The sequence below is a fragment of the Python bivittatus genome, unplaced genomic scaffold, assembly GCF_059951505.1.
Source record: "Python bivittatus isolate LINGU-HERP-01145 unplaced genomic scaffold, Pbiv_v1 ctg000610_np1212, whole genome shotgun sequence".
Lineage (NCBI taxonomy): Eukaryota > Metazoa > Chordata > Lepidosauria > Squamata > Pythonidae > Python > Python bivittatus.
In genome coordinates this window covers 51,251,252-51,265,236 of record NW_028277088.1, presented here as the reverse complement: position 1 = coordinate 51,265,236, position 13,985 = coordinate 51,251,252, and the positions used below count along the sequence as shown (strand labels likewise).

General features: G+C 35.2%; 1 protein-coding gene and 1 long non-coding RNA gene across 4 annotated transcripts in view; one reads left to right on the top strand and one right to left on the bottom strand.

The window, feature by feature from the left end:
* CDK13 (cyclin dependent kinase 13) overlaps positions 1-13,985 on the bottom strand; it is a 51,249-nt gene that overhangs the window by 27,907 nt on the left and 9,357 nt on the right. Inside the window, exons 2-5 of one of the 2 annotated variants that reach the window (XM_015887401.3) lie at positions 11,103-11,708; positions 10,569-10,739; positions 9,595-9,734; positions 6,525-6,695 (exon numbers count right to left, since the gene is read on the bottom strand). In XM_015887401.3, the coding sequence (XP_015742887.2) occupies positions 6,525-6,695; positions 9,595-9,734; positions 10,569-10,739; positions 11,103-11,708 (1,088 nt within the window). The remainder of the gene's footprint in view (positions 1-6,524; positions 6,696-9,594; positions 9,735-10,568; positions 10,740-11,102; positions 11,709-13,985) is intronic. The other variant, XM_088150000.1, reaches the window with a different exon arrangement.
* Positions 11,591-13,626, top strand: LOC148214623 (uncharacterized). 2 transcript variants are annotated; one of them, XR_015797728.1, is made up of 4 exons: positions 11,591-11,722; positions 12,823-12,882; positions 13,006-13,160; positions 13,455-13,626. It is a non-coding gene; the product is annotated as an uncharacterized LOC148214623 (long non-coding RNA). The 2 variants fall into 2 exon arrangements; XR_015797727.1 differs by lacking the exon at positions 11,591-11,722 and having other exon boundaries at positions 12,421-12,882.

Sequence of the window (13,985 nt, the reverse complement as noted above, 5' to 3'; positions counted from 1 at the left end):
ACAGCAACAATATCTGCCTATGTGAATGCATTATTCAAAAAAGATTTTAAAGAAGAAATTAAAGATACGAAGGAGAGTAATTTGGAAGAATTTACAGACTGACAGGATGAAGAGGTAAAACAAATTCTAACCTATGCAGAAATACTGGAAAATAAAATAGAAATCACAGACTATAAGACAAAGATGAAAAATAAAGTGGAAATACAAATGATAAGCCAAGAGATGAAAAATGACCTGGGTAATCTCATTATTGGATTTACAAAGGAGGGTTGTTAAAGCTGTGAAGAAACTCCTGAGATGGGAGAAAGAAAATGTGGATGGACATCAAATCCTATGACAGCTTCTTAAGGAAGTAAAGATTAAGATTGTTAGGAAAAAAAGAAAGGAATATAAAGTTAACCTGTTTGTTCTGGGTTCTTACTAAAAACTTTTATAAAGTTCTGGGTACCTTCAATGGACTTTTGCTGGGCAGAAACGTTTAATGATTTATGGATTTGTGAATGGATAAGGGTTGGGATATGAGAAGAAGTGATTTATGTAATATAATATCAAAATGGGTAGAGAAATACTAAGTTTGCTTGTAGTCGGAAGTCACTTCGTTTTTTCTCTTTTTCTTTCTGCACTTTTTGCTTTTTTTATTCTTTTCTTTTTTATTTCAAATTATATTAATTTTCACTAGTGTTAAAATCTCTAATAAAAGTATTTTTAAAAAAGTACCTCTGGTTTCCAACTCCTTTCCAATTTTTAACATACCTTTTAATATCATAGCTTACTGAGTGTCCTTGATTAGGAGAAGGGGAAAAAAGGACAATTCTTTTTTTGGAATTGGATATTGGAAATAATGGAAAGGTAAAGAAAGTCATAAATTTATTAGTGTTTTCTCATTCTAAAAATATTCAAGATCCAATCAATTAAAATTTTGGAATGACAAAGGAATTGAATATGACCTACTGAAATATATTACTAAAACATCATAGGCAAAAGGCTCTCATAATTTTACAACATGTACATAACCTATAATTTACAATTTCTTTAACAGAAGCTAGTAAAAAATTTAAATGTATTTTCATGGTAACCGTATTTTCTCTAATACCATCCCCTTACGTATACAAAGAACTACTGAAATAAAAGCAGTCAAGTATCTTTGTTAGTTTCATCAGATTTATCCATTCTTAACCTATTATTTCTGAGAGGATTGTATAAAGGAACTCACGTAAGATGAAAAGAGAAAAATAACATCACAGCAAAACTTTCTCTGATGGTTAATTGACTACTGTCAGTGAAACTTTCCAAACCACAAGACTGCAACAATACCACAGAATACCTGCAAGTTACTGTGAGTTTTTTTTCACACACTGATAAAAAGGTCTGGGAGTTATCCGAATAGGAAACAGATGCAGGCTGTCCTGCCTTTCCAAAAAAGGCAAACTTCCTGTCTCTTACACTGAAAAAGGCCAAGGAAATGGACAAGAGTTTTGCCACCCTAAACTGACGATCTATAGGTGTCTCATTTGAAATTAGAGTACTTGCTGGATTTTTGTGTTGTAACCTTAATCTTCATTCTAATAGATACTTATTAATCAGGCCTCTTAGATCCTCATTTCTTTGATTCACTGTTTCCAGTCAAGATTTCAAGGAGAGAAGCCTGACAATTACTACTAAAAACAGTAAGAATTACCAGAATGACTTTTCAGTTTAATTCACATAGCAAAGACTCAAAACCCTTGTAAGAGCAAAACCACCGATACTTGAGTTTTCTGGTTAGGGTTCAGAGGGCTAAGCACATATTATTCCAATCTTACTCTATAAATTCTAAAATACTCATATTAGCATGTTCAAATAAATAAATACTGCTATGTTTATGCTTCCATAGCGGAAAAGGCAGGAAGATTTTTAAAGTGAAATAAAAAAGCTTACTGTTATATTTTTGCTTCATGTTATCAAAATAATTCTTTTACATAAATACAAGATAACCATAGCATAGAACATTAAAAACCTAGATACAGTGATGGACCAGATATGGGTAAACCAACTTGGGTGCCATCTAGAGACTGTGGTTCAGAAGACAAGCAAATATTTTGAATGGGTCGGAACAGGGTGTTTTGGATCCAGTACTGTTCCTATGACCAGGGGTGCTTTTACCTTTCTTCAGTGGATGTGCCGACATATATTCCTTCCTTAGGTATATGCTTATTGTTTGTATATAATCTCTTGTGCAGACTGCTACACTCTACATCCCTTGAAACTGTTTAGAAACTTAAGACACTGGAATTTATATGTTAGCCTAACAGTATCTAGAGTGCGCTTTTAATAGCATACATATTTATTAATGAATTCATTTATTGCAGAGCTGGAAAGCCTTTTTGTGGCCATGGACAGCACATGGGCTGCCTAGGTGCACAACAGAAGTGTCACTAAAGGAGGCATGGCTGAAATTTTCTCTCACATTTTCCATTTTGGAAGCAGTTTGGGGTATAAATTTTTTGTTTTATGCAAGGTAGACATATTAAAATTATTGAATGCTTAATTTCGCTGCTTTAAACAAAAACAAACAGAAACTGAACCACCAGAGTTCAGCTATTTACCTATGAATTTCTCCAAATGATTTCATGAAGGGGCATTTAACACATGAAGGGGCATTCAATACATGGATTTCTATCACAATTTATTACTTTATGCTTTTTTTTAAAAAAAGCCTTAGTTTTTGTCTGTTTTATTATTTTCCTTGAATTCTTTTAAAGCATTTAAACCTTTTTGTGGTAAGGGAGAATATGAAAGGTTAAAAAAATCAGCAGCCAAGGTTGCAAGGTTAAAACACTGGCATAAGTTATCACCCAAATATGCATGCCAATGTTTTTTAGGGAATTTTTATTTTGCTTATTGCAATAGTCAATTAATTTATGTTTAATTAAACATACATATTTAAATATCTCACTGTCACAGGCAAGCAGGAATCCCGTGATAGGCAAAGCAGGGATAAATTGATCCATCATTCCTCTGTCAGACCATATAGATTATGTACTAAACATGGATGGAAAAGTATATACAGTACATGTCCAACAAGGAAGACTGGAAAAAGATGAACAGAGAACATTTTATCTCCAACAGTTTATAAAAACAGAACAAATTTCCATGTAATATAGGAAGCTTATATTTATATACCTTCCACATCCCCAGAGCTATTAACTGGAAACTGACAATGGTTTTTGGAGGCTTAACTTACTTTCTAGGATTTTTAGATCATTTATTAGCAATGAACAAATAATTCAAATTCAACCACTTAAATATTTAAGCATTTTTCAATCTGCTTTTCTTGAGCTGTCCACAGAACTTGTATAATGATTTTCACCTCAAAAGGAAGGTGAGGTTTTTTTCTCCAAAATCAAGGTAGGGTTGTATAGATAATCTATTTGAGATTGTTTTAAATTCAGGCTTATCTTCCTTTTGGGAATATATTGTGAAAGATAAAGGGGAATTCTGTATTAAATATTATTACATGGAGAATTATTACATTATTACATTCCACAGTTTTCTTGGCAACAGTACAGAAGTGGTTTACAATTCTCTTCTTCTGGGATGTGTTTTCAACTTAGCACTGCTAAGCCTAAACCAGCCCAGTTTATAGACTTAATATAAAAATCTGTTTAACCCATTTCTGGATTACATCAGAAAGACAAATCTATATGGTAAAAAGTAACAATGCAAGAAGAGATCCATTAAGCATACCATTATATCTTCAGTTATAGTGGTTAATTCTAACATGGCCATTTATTAGTCTTGCAATCAGTCAGTCAGTTTATTACAGTCTTAGACCAATACAAGCAACGTGTTCATGAGTGGTCAGTTAGTATTTATAAACCTATCTTAATAGATAGTAAATAAAATGAAATTTAAGACAAAGTTAAAATACATTTATAAAATACATACAGTGGGGCAAAAAAGTATTTAGTCAGCCACCAATTGTGCAAGTTCTCCCACTTAAAAAGATGAGAGAGGCCTGTAATTTTCATCATAGGTATACCTCAACTATGAGAGACAAAATGGGGGAAAAAAATCCAGAAAATCACATTGTCTGATTTTTAAAGAATTTATTTGCAAATCATGGTGGAAAATAAGTATTTGGTCAATATCAAAAGTTCATCTCAATACTTTGTTATATATCCTTTGTTGGCAATGACAGAGGTCAAACGTTTTCTGTAAGTCTTCACAAGGTTTTCACACACTGTTGCTGTATTTTGGCCCATTCCTCCATGCAGATCTCCTCTAGAGCAGTGATGTTTTGGGGCTGTCGCTGGGCAACACAGACTTTTCAACTCCCTCCAAAGGTTTTCCATGGGGTTGAGATCTGGACACTGGCTAGGCCACTCCAGGACCTTGAAATGCTTCTTACAAAGCCACTCCTTCGTTGCCCGGGTGGTGTGTTTGGGATCATTGTCATGCTGAAAGACCCAGCCACGTTTCATCTTCAATGCCCTTGCTGATGGAAGGAGGTGTTCACTCAAAATCTCACGATACATGGCCCCATTCATTCTTTCCTTTACACGGATCAGTCGGCCTGGTCCCTTTGCAGAAAAACAGCCCCAAAGCATGATGTTTCCACCTCCATGCTTCACAGTAGGTATGGTGTTCTTTGGATGCAACTCAGCATTCTCTCTCCTCCAAACACAACAAGTTGAGTTTAGACCAAAACGTTCTACTTTGGTTTCATTTGACCATATGACATTCTCCCAATCCTCTTCTGGATCATCCAAATGCTCTCTAGCAAACTTCAGACAGGCCCGGACATGTACTGGCTTAAGCAGGGGGACACGTCTGGCACTGCAGGATTTGAGTCCCTGGCAGCGTAGTGTGTTACTGACGGTAGCCTTTGTTACTTTGGTCCCAGCTCTCTGCAGGTCATTCACTAGGTCCCCCCATGTGGTTCTGGGATTTTTGCTCACCATTCTTGTGATCATTTTGACCCCACGGGGTGAGATCTTACGTGGAGCCCCAGATCAAGGGAAATTATCAGTGGTCTTGTATGTCGTCCATTTTCTAATTATTGCTCCCACAGTTGATTTCTTCACACCAAGCTGCTTGCCTATTGCAGATTCAGTCTTCCCAGCCTGGTGCAGGTCTACAATTTTGTTTCTGGTGTCCTTCAACAGCTCTTTGGTCTTGGCCATAGTGGAGTTTAGAGTGTGACTGTTTGAGGTTGTGGACAGGTGTCTTTTATACTGATAACAAGGTCAAACAGGTGCCATTACTACAGGTAACAAGTGGAGGACAAAGGAGCCTCTTAAAGAAATAGTTACAGGTCTGTGAGAGCCAGACATCTTGCTTGTTTGTAGGTGACCAAATACTTATTTTCCACCACGATTTGCAAATAAATTCTTTAAAAATCAGACAATGTGATTTTCTGGATTTTTTTCCCCATTTTGTCTCTCATAGTTGAAGTATACCTATGATGAAAATTACAGGCCTCTCTCATCATTTTAAGTGGGAGAACTTGCACAACTGGTGGCTGACTAAATACTTTTTTGCCCACTGTATATTTATAGTCTTGCAATCTAAACTAGCCATTTGCCAATCTAGACAATTAAGATTAAAAATCCTAACACTGAGATAACAGCACAAATGGCACAGTCACTCACAAGCTAGAATTTGCTTCCATCTCATTGTTACTGCATTTCCATATTTCTAGGGGTAGCCACAGTTAAGCAGAATTATAGTAATCATAAGAATGCCAAACAAGGATAGAGTCATGACATTGGTGTCACTCCACAGCCTCTCTGCACGTTATGAAGAAGTCCAAAAAGATTTTAATGTCAATCTAAGTATACAACTATTTTGTCTGACTGCCCCACCATTCTACGGCAACTGTGCATAAGATAAAGAACAAAAGGCTCTATCATTATACTTGTACCTAAACCTCCCCTTGCAGTTATTGAATGATAGCATAACAGTGCAAGATCTTGCCATTCATAACTTTATGTAAAAAGAAAAAATCAATTAAAAAGGATTGCCCCAAGTCCAGTATTGATGTGAATATGTTAGTAATTGTTCCTATATTTAAATATTAAAACACATTTTTACTGCAGTAAAAATACCTTATGAATTATGAGTTAATCAATTTTTCTCCATACTTCTAATTTTACTATTATGTTCTGGCCTGAAATTCTTCTGTTATTTTCTTGAGCTATGAGTTATTATTATAAATTGTATTTACTGAGCTTCATTGTATCTGTGATTCTTTTTCTTTTCTTAAAATACCTTTACCAGTCAGAAAAGTGAAATAAAAATATTTCAATAAAATGTACAACAAATAGGGCCAACAAAATGAAATGTAACAAGGTAACAGATATAAAATATTAGAGTAAAAACAGAGTTAACACAGGCCAGCATTTCTTTTAACATATTACTTTTATATGCAAGGAATGGAAACATTACAATTCAATACGTGCATGTTTTAAAATCAACCATCTTTTTCTGGAAACAAATTATCTTAAAATTATTTACTGACCAAACAATGCTTATGAACGTACCCTTATCTTTCTTGAAATCTAAAGCATCTTCCTTATCAGTCACTATTTCTTTCATGTTGATTATACTTTGGTGATTTAGTTGTCGAAGAATCTTTATTTCCCTAATAGCTGTAATAGGAAAACCTTCTTTCTCATTATCCAACCGTACTTTCTTTAATGCCACCATTTCCCCTAGGAAAAAAAATAGTCAAACTGTTATTAGCTTGCCTGTTATTAAGTTAGCACATCTATGTACTACTAAAACTCTACTGTCTGTTTGTAACCATCAACTGGGTGAAACAGTGCATCATAGGGCAATGATTTATGAACCAAGGTACCTCAAATGGGCTAACTTACAAAATGCATCCAAAATCCGGGACCCCTGATTCCCATGGGATTGAAATTTGGTAAAGTTGTGTCTGCTTAAGTGCTGCCGCGCTGCCACGGTCAGCTATGGTCATGTGATCACCATTTCCAACGCCCCCTGCCAGCTTCCCACAAGGAAAGTCAATGGGGAAGCCAGAAGTCACTTCCACTCCTCCATCTAAACAAGTATAAATTCTAGATATGAGGGAAAACAGTAATAAAGTAATTAGTGTTAATTACATGTTTTCCTGTTATTTTTTTCTCTCCTCTTTCAGTATACCAACATGGACTTCAACTCCCAGAAGCATGGCTGGCTGGAGAATTTTAGGAATTGAAGTCCACACATCCTAAAGTTGCTAAGATTGAAAAACACTACAGTATACCATCATTTCTGCAAATGTCTTTATGTGGGTAGCATCTTAAAATAGTTGGGATGGCAGAAGAATATTGCAAGAAGCATGAGATGGGAAAGTGCTTCTCCTGACCATTCTTCCCTCATACACAAAATAGATATTAACCCAGGTAGAGGGTTTCAGATGGCAAGAAACAGTGATGCAGTAAGTTAGAGATGTGTTGCATTTGTTTACTTAAACTGTATTGTGAAGATTCAGGGTAAGGAACCACACCTGGAAACAAGTAGAGAATCAGCGATAGAAAATAGCCACTACAAAAAATTGGACAGGACCCAAATCATTATGCTATCAAAAATGTAAGGAAGACTGATTTTATCCCTTATAAGATTAACCTTTGCAGGCTTAAAATTTGATATATGATAGTTTTATCCTTGGTTCATAGAACATACTAAACTATGGATTGTTTAACCATGATTTATTGAATAAATCACATGGATGGGGTAACACAACATGAGAAACCATAAGCTGCGCTACAAACTACAGTGGCTGAGTATATGCAGTATGCTGAACCATATCCAGCTCACTCAACACCTTAGCATATTGTGTGAATCAGACTCAGTTTATGTTGTGCTTGTAGAAAGGTGCAAGGGGGAATTGATAGTATATATCCTCATATTTGAACTATCTCTGACAGATGCATTCCCAGAAAACAAGTGCCTCCCCAACATGTCTATTGTGTGAGTAAAGCTAAAACTTTGTTTTCATTAAGTTTATTTTAAAATTATGAATACTAACAATAAACTTATTCTTGGAATGGGGATTACTTAGTGACCAAAAGAGTACCACCTGTATACAAAGGGAATGTAGCAAAAAGCATAATATTAAAAAAATGAAACATAGTAAGGACATCCTAAAAGTAAAATGACTGATTATGCTCAGTTGCCTATTCTGAAAAAGTACATTGAAAAATATAGCAGGAAAAATGGAATAAAGTTTTACAAAATAGCCAGTCTGGTTGAATTAACTAAAGCCATGGACCATCCAGGCAGCAATGTTCCCTGCCCACTTCCCACAAGGAAAGTCAATGGGGAAGCCGGCAGAAAGTCAGAAGTCACTCCCGCTCCCACTGCTTTTTTGCCGTGGTCATTCTGTTCCTTGTTTAGGTAAGGAAATATCTCTGAAATAATGACCCAGCAGGTCACAGGTTGTCTAGTAATTTTTAAAACTGAAAAGATACAACCAGTAATTGGCATATCCAGAAAACAATTTCAGTATTACAACTATATACACATTAGTTTATAAATTAATCTCAAAATCACTGTCTAGAGCATAAAAAAGAAAAAGATGAACCATAGATGACTTGCTACATAAATGGAATCCTAAAACTCTCAGTGTTCAGGCTTTTAACTAGCAACTAGAAAAAACTGCTTTGTGGCTACATAATAGAATATTTTGAATTAAAAGTCTCTGCAAGCTTTATGTTTGTATATTCAAAATGTAAAGTTCATCAAGAGCTTTCATTTGATCCAGCAAATCGAGTATTTTATCAATTTAGGATCGACTAAAGCCTGCAGAGCCAGCTTGGTGCGACAGTTAAGGCAACAGGCCAGGAACCAGGAGACTGATGAGTTCTAGTCCCACCTTAGACATAAAACCATCTTGGGCCAGTCACTCTCTCTCAGCCCTAGGAAGGGGACAATGGCAAACCACTTCCAAAATCTTGCCAAGAAAACTACAGGGACTAGTCCAGACAGATGCCAGGAGTCAACACTGACTTGAAGGCATCTTAAGCCAGCTTTCAAGTCATCTTTCCTATACTTGGAATCATAATTCCAGAATATATTCATTTTTATGGGGTATATGAATTGTCAAACTGATTCTTTCAGATTTTTGATAGCACAAATGCTCAGCTTAATACCTCCTACTGTATATATGGATTACAGGTAGTCCCCAATTTAAGAATGAGTTATGTTCCCAACATCTGTCCTTAAGCTGAATTAGTATGTAAGCCGGAATAGTATTATTGTATAATACTGTGTAAGTAGTATTGTGTAATTAACTTGAACCATTGTGTATTTAACTCAAATCATTGTGTGTATATAACTCAAATTTAGCTACAATAGGCTCCATTCTAAACAATGGGTCATCCTTAAACCAGGTGTTCTTAAACCGGGGACTACCTTTACTCTTCCCAAAAGAAAATGGAACACATGAAGAAATGGTAAAATCACTATTATTAGTTTTCCAAACATTTATTCATTGAAGAACTGTGGCATAGCTCAGTAATAATAAGTATGTGTTTTGACAAAGATACTAGCAAAAATCAGGGATAGCATCAGCATTTTTGTTGTCAATCATAATTTTAAACTTACCTGTATCTTTATCTCTTGCTTTGTAAACTTGCCCATATGTGCCTTCTCCAATAATGCCAATGATATCAAACTTATCCACACACCGTTTCCCCCAGTCAATTTCTTTCTGCTTTGTTTCTCCATGACGCGGTCCACATATCCTAACCAAATAAATAAGATTTTGTTCCACAAGAATATGCTTATACTTCTGCCTAAAAATGTACTTCTTTGTAAATATGCTACTACATATTAAATTATTTTTTAACATTTCAGTCACTCATTCAGTGAATTATTACTTTTATATCTTCCTTTTATCATGTACTATGCTAGAAATCTTATGCAACCATCTCTATGCATAATTGGTGGCTTTGGGTTCATATTATTGATCTCCATAAATCACTTTTTGTTTTGTTTTTTTAATGGATGGGTTTTTCAAAAATAGGTTGTAGTATATTGTGAGGATTGCCTGCCCCACAGCACAAACAAAATAAAGAATGTTCATGGTGCTTTTTTACCAGTAAAACAAAACAGAAAAGTAGAATGGTATGTAATACCAACCAAAAACACTCAGATATACCTAGTTTTCTGAATCCAAGTACTGTTCTTAAATTACTCTATTTCACAACCTGTCTTTAGCATATAAGGTAGAGAATAACAACAAAAAAATATTATTTTACCATGGCACTCAAAACTTTACAGATGATATATCTATGGAGAGGGATATTTCTGCCCAGATACTATAATTCTAGATGCAAGACAAAGACAAATAGAGTACAGAGGACTTATTTAGTCAAGTACACACAATTCCACTGATTATTTAAAATCTAATTCCTCTACTTGGTCATACACAAAATACTAAAGGCAATCTTAAAAGAATTCTACAGTGTGTCAATTAACAATACCTCCAATACCCAATGATTGAAACAGGGATTTTAAAACGTTTGAATTTCATATTTATTATGAACTCTCTCTATATATAAAGGAAATATACATACTTCGGTCTCTTTTTATGATGTGACTGCACTAGTATCTTTTTCTCTTCAGGGCTTTGGGATATATCATCTCCTCCAGGTAACTCAGGTGGCAATGGCAAGTCTGCAAGCAAATGGCGTAATTTCTTCTCCACTTCTTTTTTCACTGCTTTTACTGAAATGCTACCTTGCAAACTGTAGTGAAGTAAAAAGATTTTTTATGTTGTCATAAAAGACAAATTTCTAATCAAAACCAAATATCAGATTCTAATATATTGTTCCAAAACCAGACTAATATAAACAGAAGGGATAAGAGTTAAATTACAGATTTTTGGTTTAATATACAAAAAAGGCAGTAAACCTCAGTACTAATCCATGTAATTTATATACATTAGCAAGTAATATCAAGGTGGACTGATGAATGTTTTGGCTGCAAACATTTGTTGAATACTATAGAAGTTAATGTTAGTATAGCAAGAAGTATTTATACCTCAATAAAATCCATCTAGCATTTGCAGTTTGAAATTACATCTTTCAAAAAAAAAAATCACAACTCACCAATCTGTATCTTTATCTTCAGGAAGCATGGGAGGAAGAGGCAGGGGTGGCAGAGTGGAAGTGATTAGTGCAACACTACATTCCTTCTCCTTAGATACTGCATGAGGCTTACTCTTCTCTTTCACTGCAACAGGTTGCGTTGATGGCTTCACAAGGGTTGATTTATTTTCTTTCACTGCTAAAACTTTTTGCTTGGCCATCTTCTCTACAATCACATTGTTTTCCACTTTAGTTTCCTGAACAGAAACTTTTGTTTTTGTCTTATCATTTTTCAAGGTTGAACTACTTGAGGGGGAAGATGTATTTTCTGTTTTTATCTTTTTTAGTTCCTTTACATTGTTCACTTGTTGTACAGCAACTCCTGTGTCGGTGGTTCCCTTGGTAGGTGTAGAGGTGTTTGAAACTTTTGCATTGGCTTTGGCTGCCTCTGCTGCTCTGGCTTTTTTGTTCTTGTTCAGCTCTGCCCCCAGGCTACTTTTTAGAGTCAGAGTACTAGGAGAAATACTCGACTGCCGACTTCTGGATCTTGACAATCTGTGCCTACTACGTGATCTTGAGTGCCTTGATGAGTAAGGACTTCTGCTTCTGGATTTTGCTGATTTTCTGCTTGCAAAAGTAAAGTAAGTAACTATTGTTATATTTTTGTACTATAATGAACAGCTTTCATAGCCATCCCATTAACATGTTTGCTGGATAGCTGGCTTTTTTTGTCAAAAACCTTTAATACAGCAAGAGTTGCTGTTACCTAAAAAATTTTAAATGTTTAAGTCTGAACTGTTTATATATAAGAATACTTCCAACTGAATTTTAATTGTGTAAATCTGAAGTTATTAATTAGAATATCCTGCAAGGCTAAGTTTTCATACAAAAAAATTTAAATGAGCTTTGGAATGACTTGCTGTTGAAAGATTTCACTTCTAATTTAGAAAGCGAGCTATTAAAGAAACAAATCTGAAAACCTCAGCCTAATCATTAAAACATACAAAGCCTTCTATTAATAATAGCTGTAAACCTTTTGATAGATTCCTATATTCTGTGATAACAGATTTTTAAAAATTTGAGTCCTCTATTAAAATTGCAAAAATATAGTATGTTTATTTAAAAATAACCTGGAATAAAATTAAATCTGCATTTGATAGAACACTTAACACAAAATGTGTAATTACAAAAATCTTAGACCAATTCATAATCCCAAACACGGTTAGTACTGATTTAACACCTTCCTATACACACATACACATACACACACACACACACACATACACAGAAGTGAACTATCTGAACAAAAGCATAGCCTTGTATTATATTATATACAATACTATAAAAACAAAGGACTGGCAAAGCATAATTGGAGTGGAGTTGACAGTGATTCAAGATCATGTGTCATGTTCAAATAAATCATTGCAACCTACTTAAGGCAAAGCTCTACTTAGTTATCAACTTTCAAACAGTTCAAATGTAAAGGTTTTGTTTAGAAATTATTTAGAAAGCAGAATTAAGTTCAAAATAATCTCAGTCATTAGTTCACTGTATCAATCCATTATAATTTAATTGTTCATCTTCTAAATATACTATATTTACACAGTGAGGATTTGGCCATACACAAATAGAATAGTATACATATCTAACAATTCTAAAATTATAGATTTCTAAATATAGGATTAACTATTCTATACCTAACAAGAATTTCAAAATGTCTTTGCACTACTTTTCTTCCAAGAAAAGCTTCCCTACAGGACGAGAAACGGGATGGGCTGTAGAGTCTTGGGAGTTAAGATGCGTAAGTTCGGCTACATCTCCAAAATACAGGGAAGTGCACTTCCAACAGTATCTACAGTACTACACAATATTTCTGTATCTTTTTTAATATGATGAAAGTGTTGTCTTTTTTATTATGACGAAGGTGTCATCTACGTACCAGATCCATACTTTCGGTTGTAGGTGTGGGAGTGCTATAATTTCTAGATGCTGCACTACAGCCTCTCCTATGAGTTCTGAGAGTGGTGATGCCACAGATGTTCCTCTGATTTGTTGGTTTATTTGTCCATCAAACTGAAAGTAAGTAGTGAGGCAGAGGTTGATGAGGTCCATAATTCTGGATATTTCAATCTCAGTATATCTGGCTAGGTCGGGTGTGTTGTGTAGTATTGCTGCCATGGATTATTTTGCTAGTTCTGGATGTATAGATGGAAAGAGTGCTGTGGCACTGAATGAAATCAAAGTGTATTTGGTTAGGTCGGGTGTGTTGTGTAGTACTGCTGCCATGGATTTTTTCGCTAGTTCTGGATCTATGGACGTAAAGAGTGCTGTGACATCGAATGAAACCATAATTTCATCTTCTTCTATTTTTAGATCTTTAATTTTCTGGAGGCACTGTAGTGGGGAGCCACTATGTAGGACAGAGAGGCAGAAGACTAGCAGTGGGCATCCATGAACACCAACTACCAGTCAGAAGACACAATGAAAACTCCTTAATCTCACAACACATGGACAAACTCAACAATAGCCTCAACTGGGAAACTGTGAGCATGCTAGACCAAGCTAAATCCAAAAATGCTAGGGAATTCCTGGAAGCTTGGCATTCAGACAAATCAGCCATCAACAGACACACAGAGATAAATCCCATTTACACACAAGAGACAATAAAAAAGTTAAGAAGAAAACAAAAAGAACAGAACCCATCTTCTACAGCAGCCAACACCCAGATAAGCAGCGATTAACACAAGACAAATGATCAAGCAGAAAACAATACCCTAATCAAGAAACTACCAAGGAGAAAACCACACCCCCACCAACACTAGCAGGGCAAGCTACTGTATATAAACAGGGAGAAAACCCTCACACTCAGCAGCGCTGATGATGTTACCTAGTTGGGTAATGAAA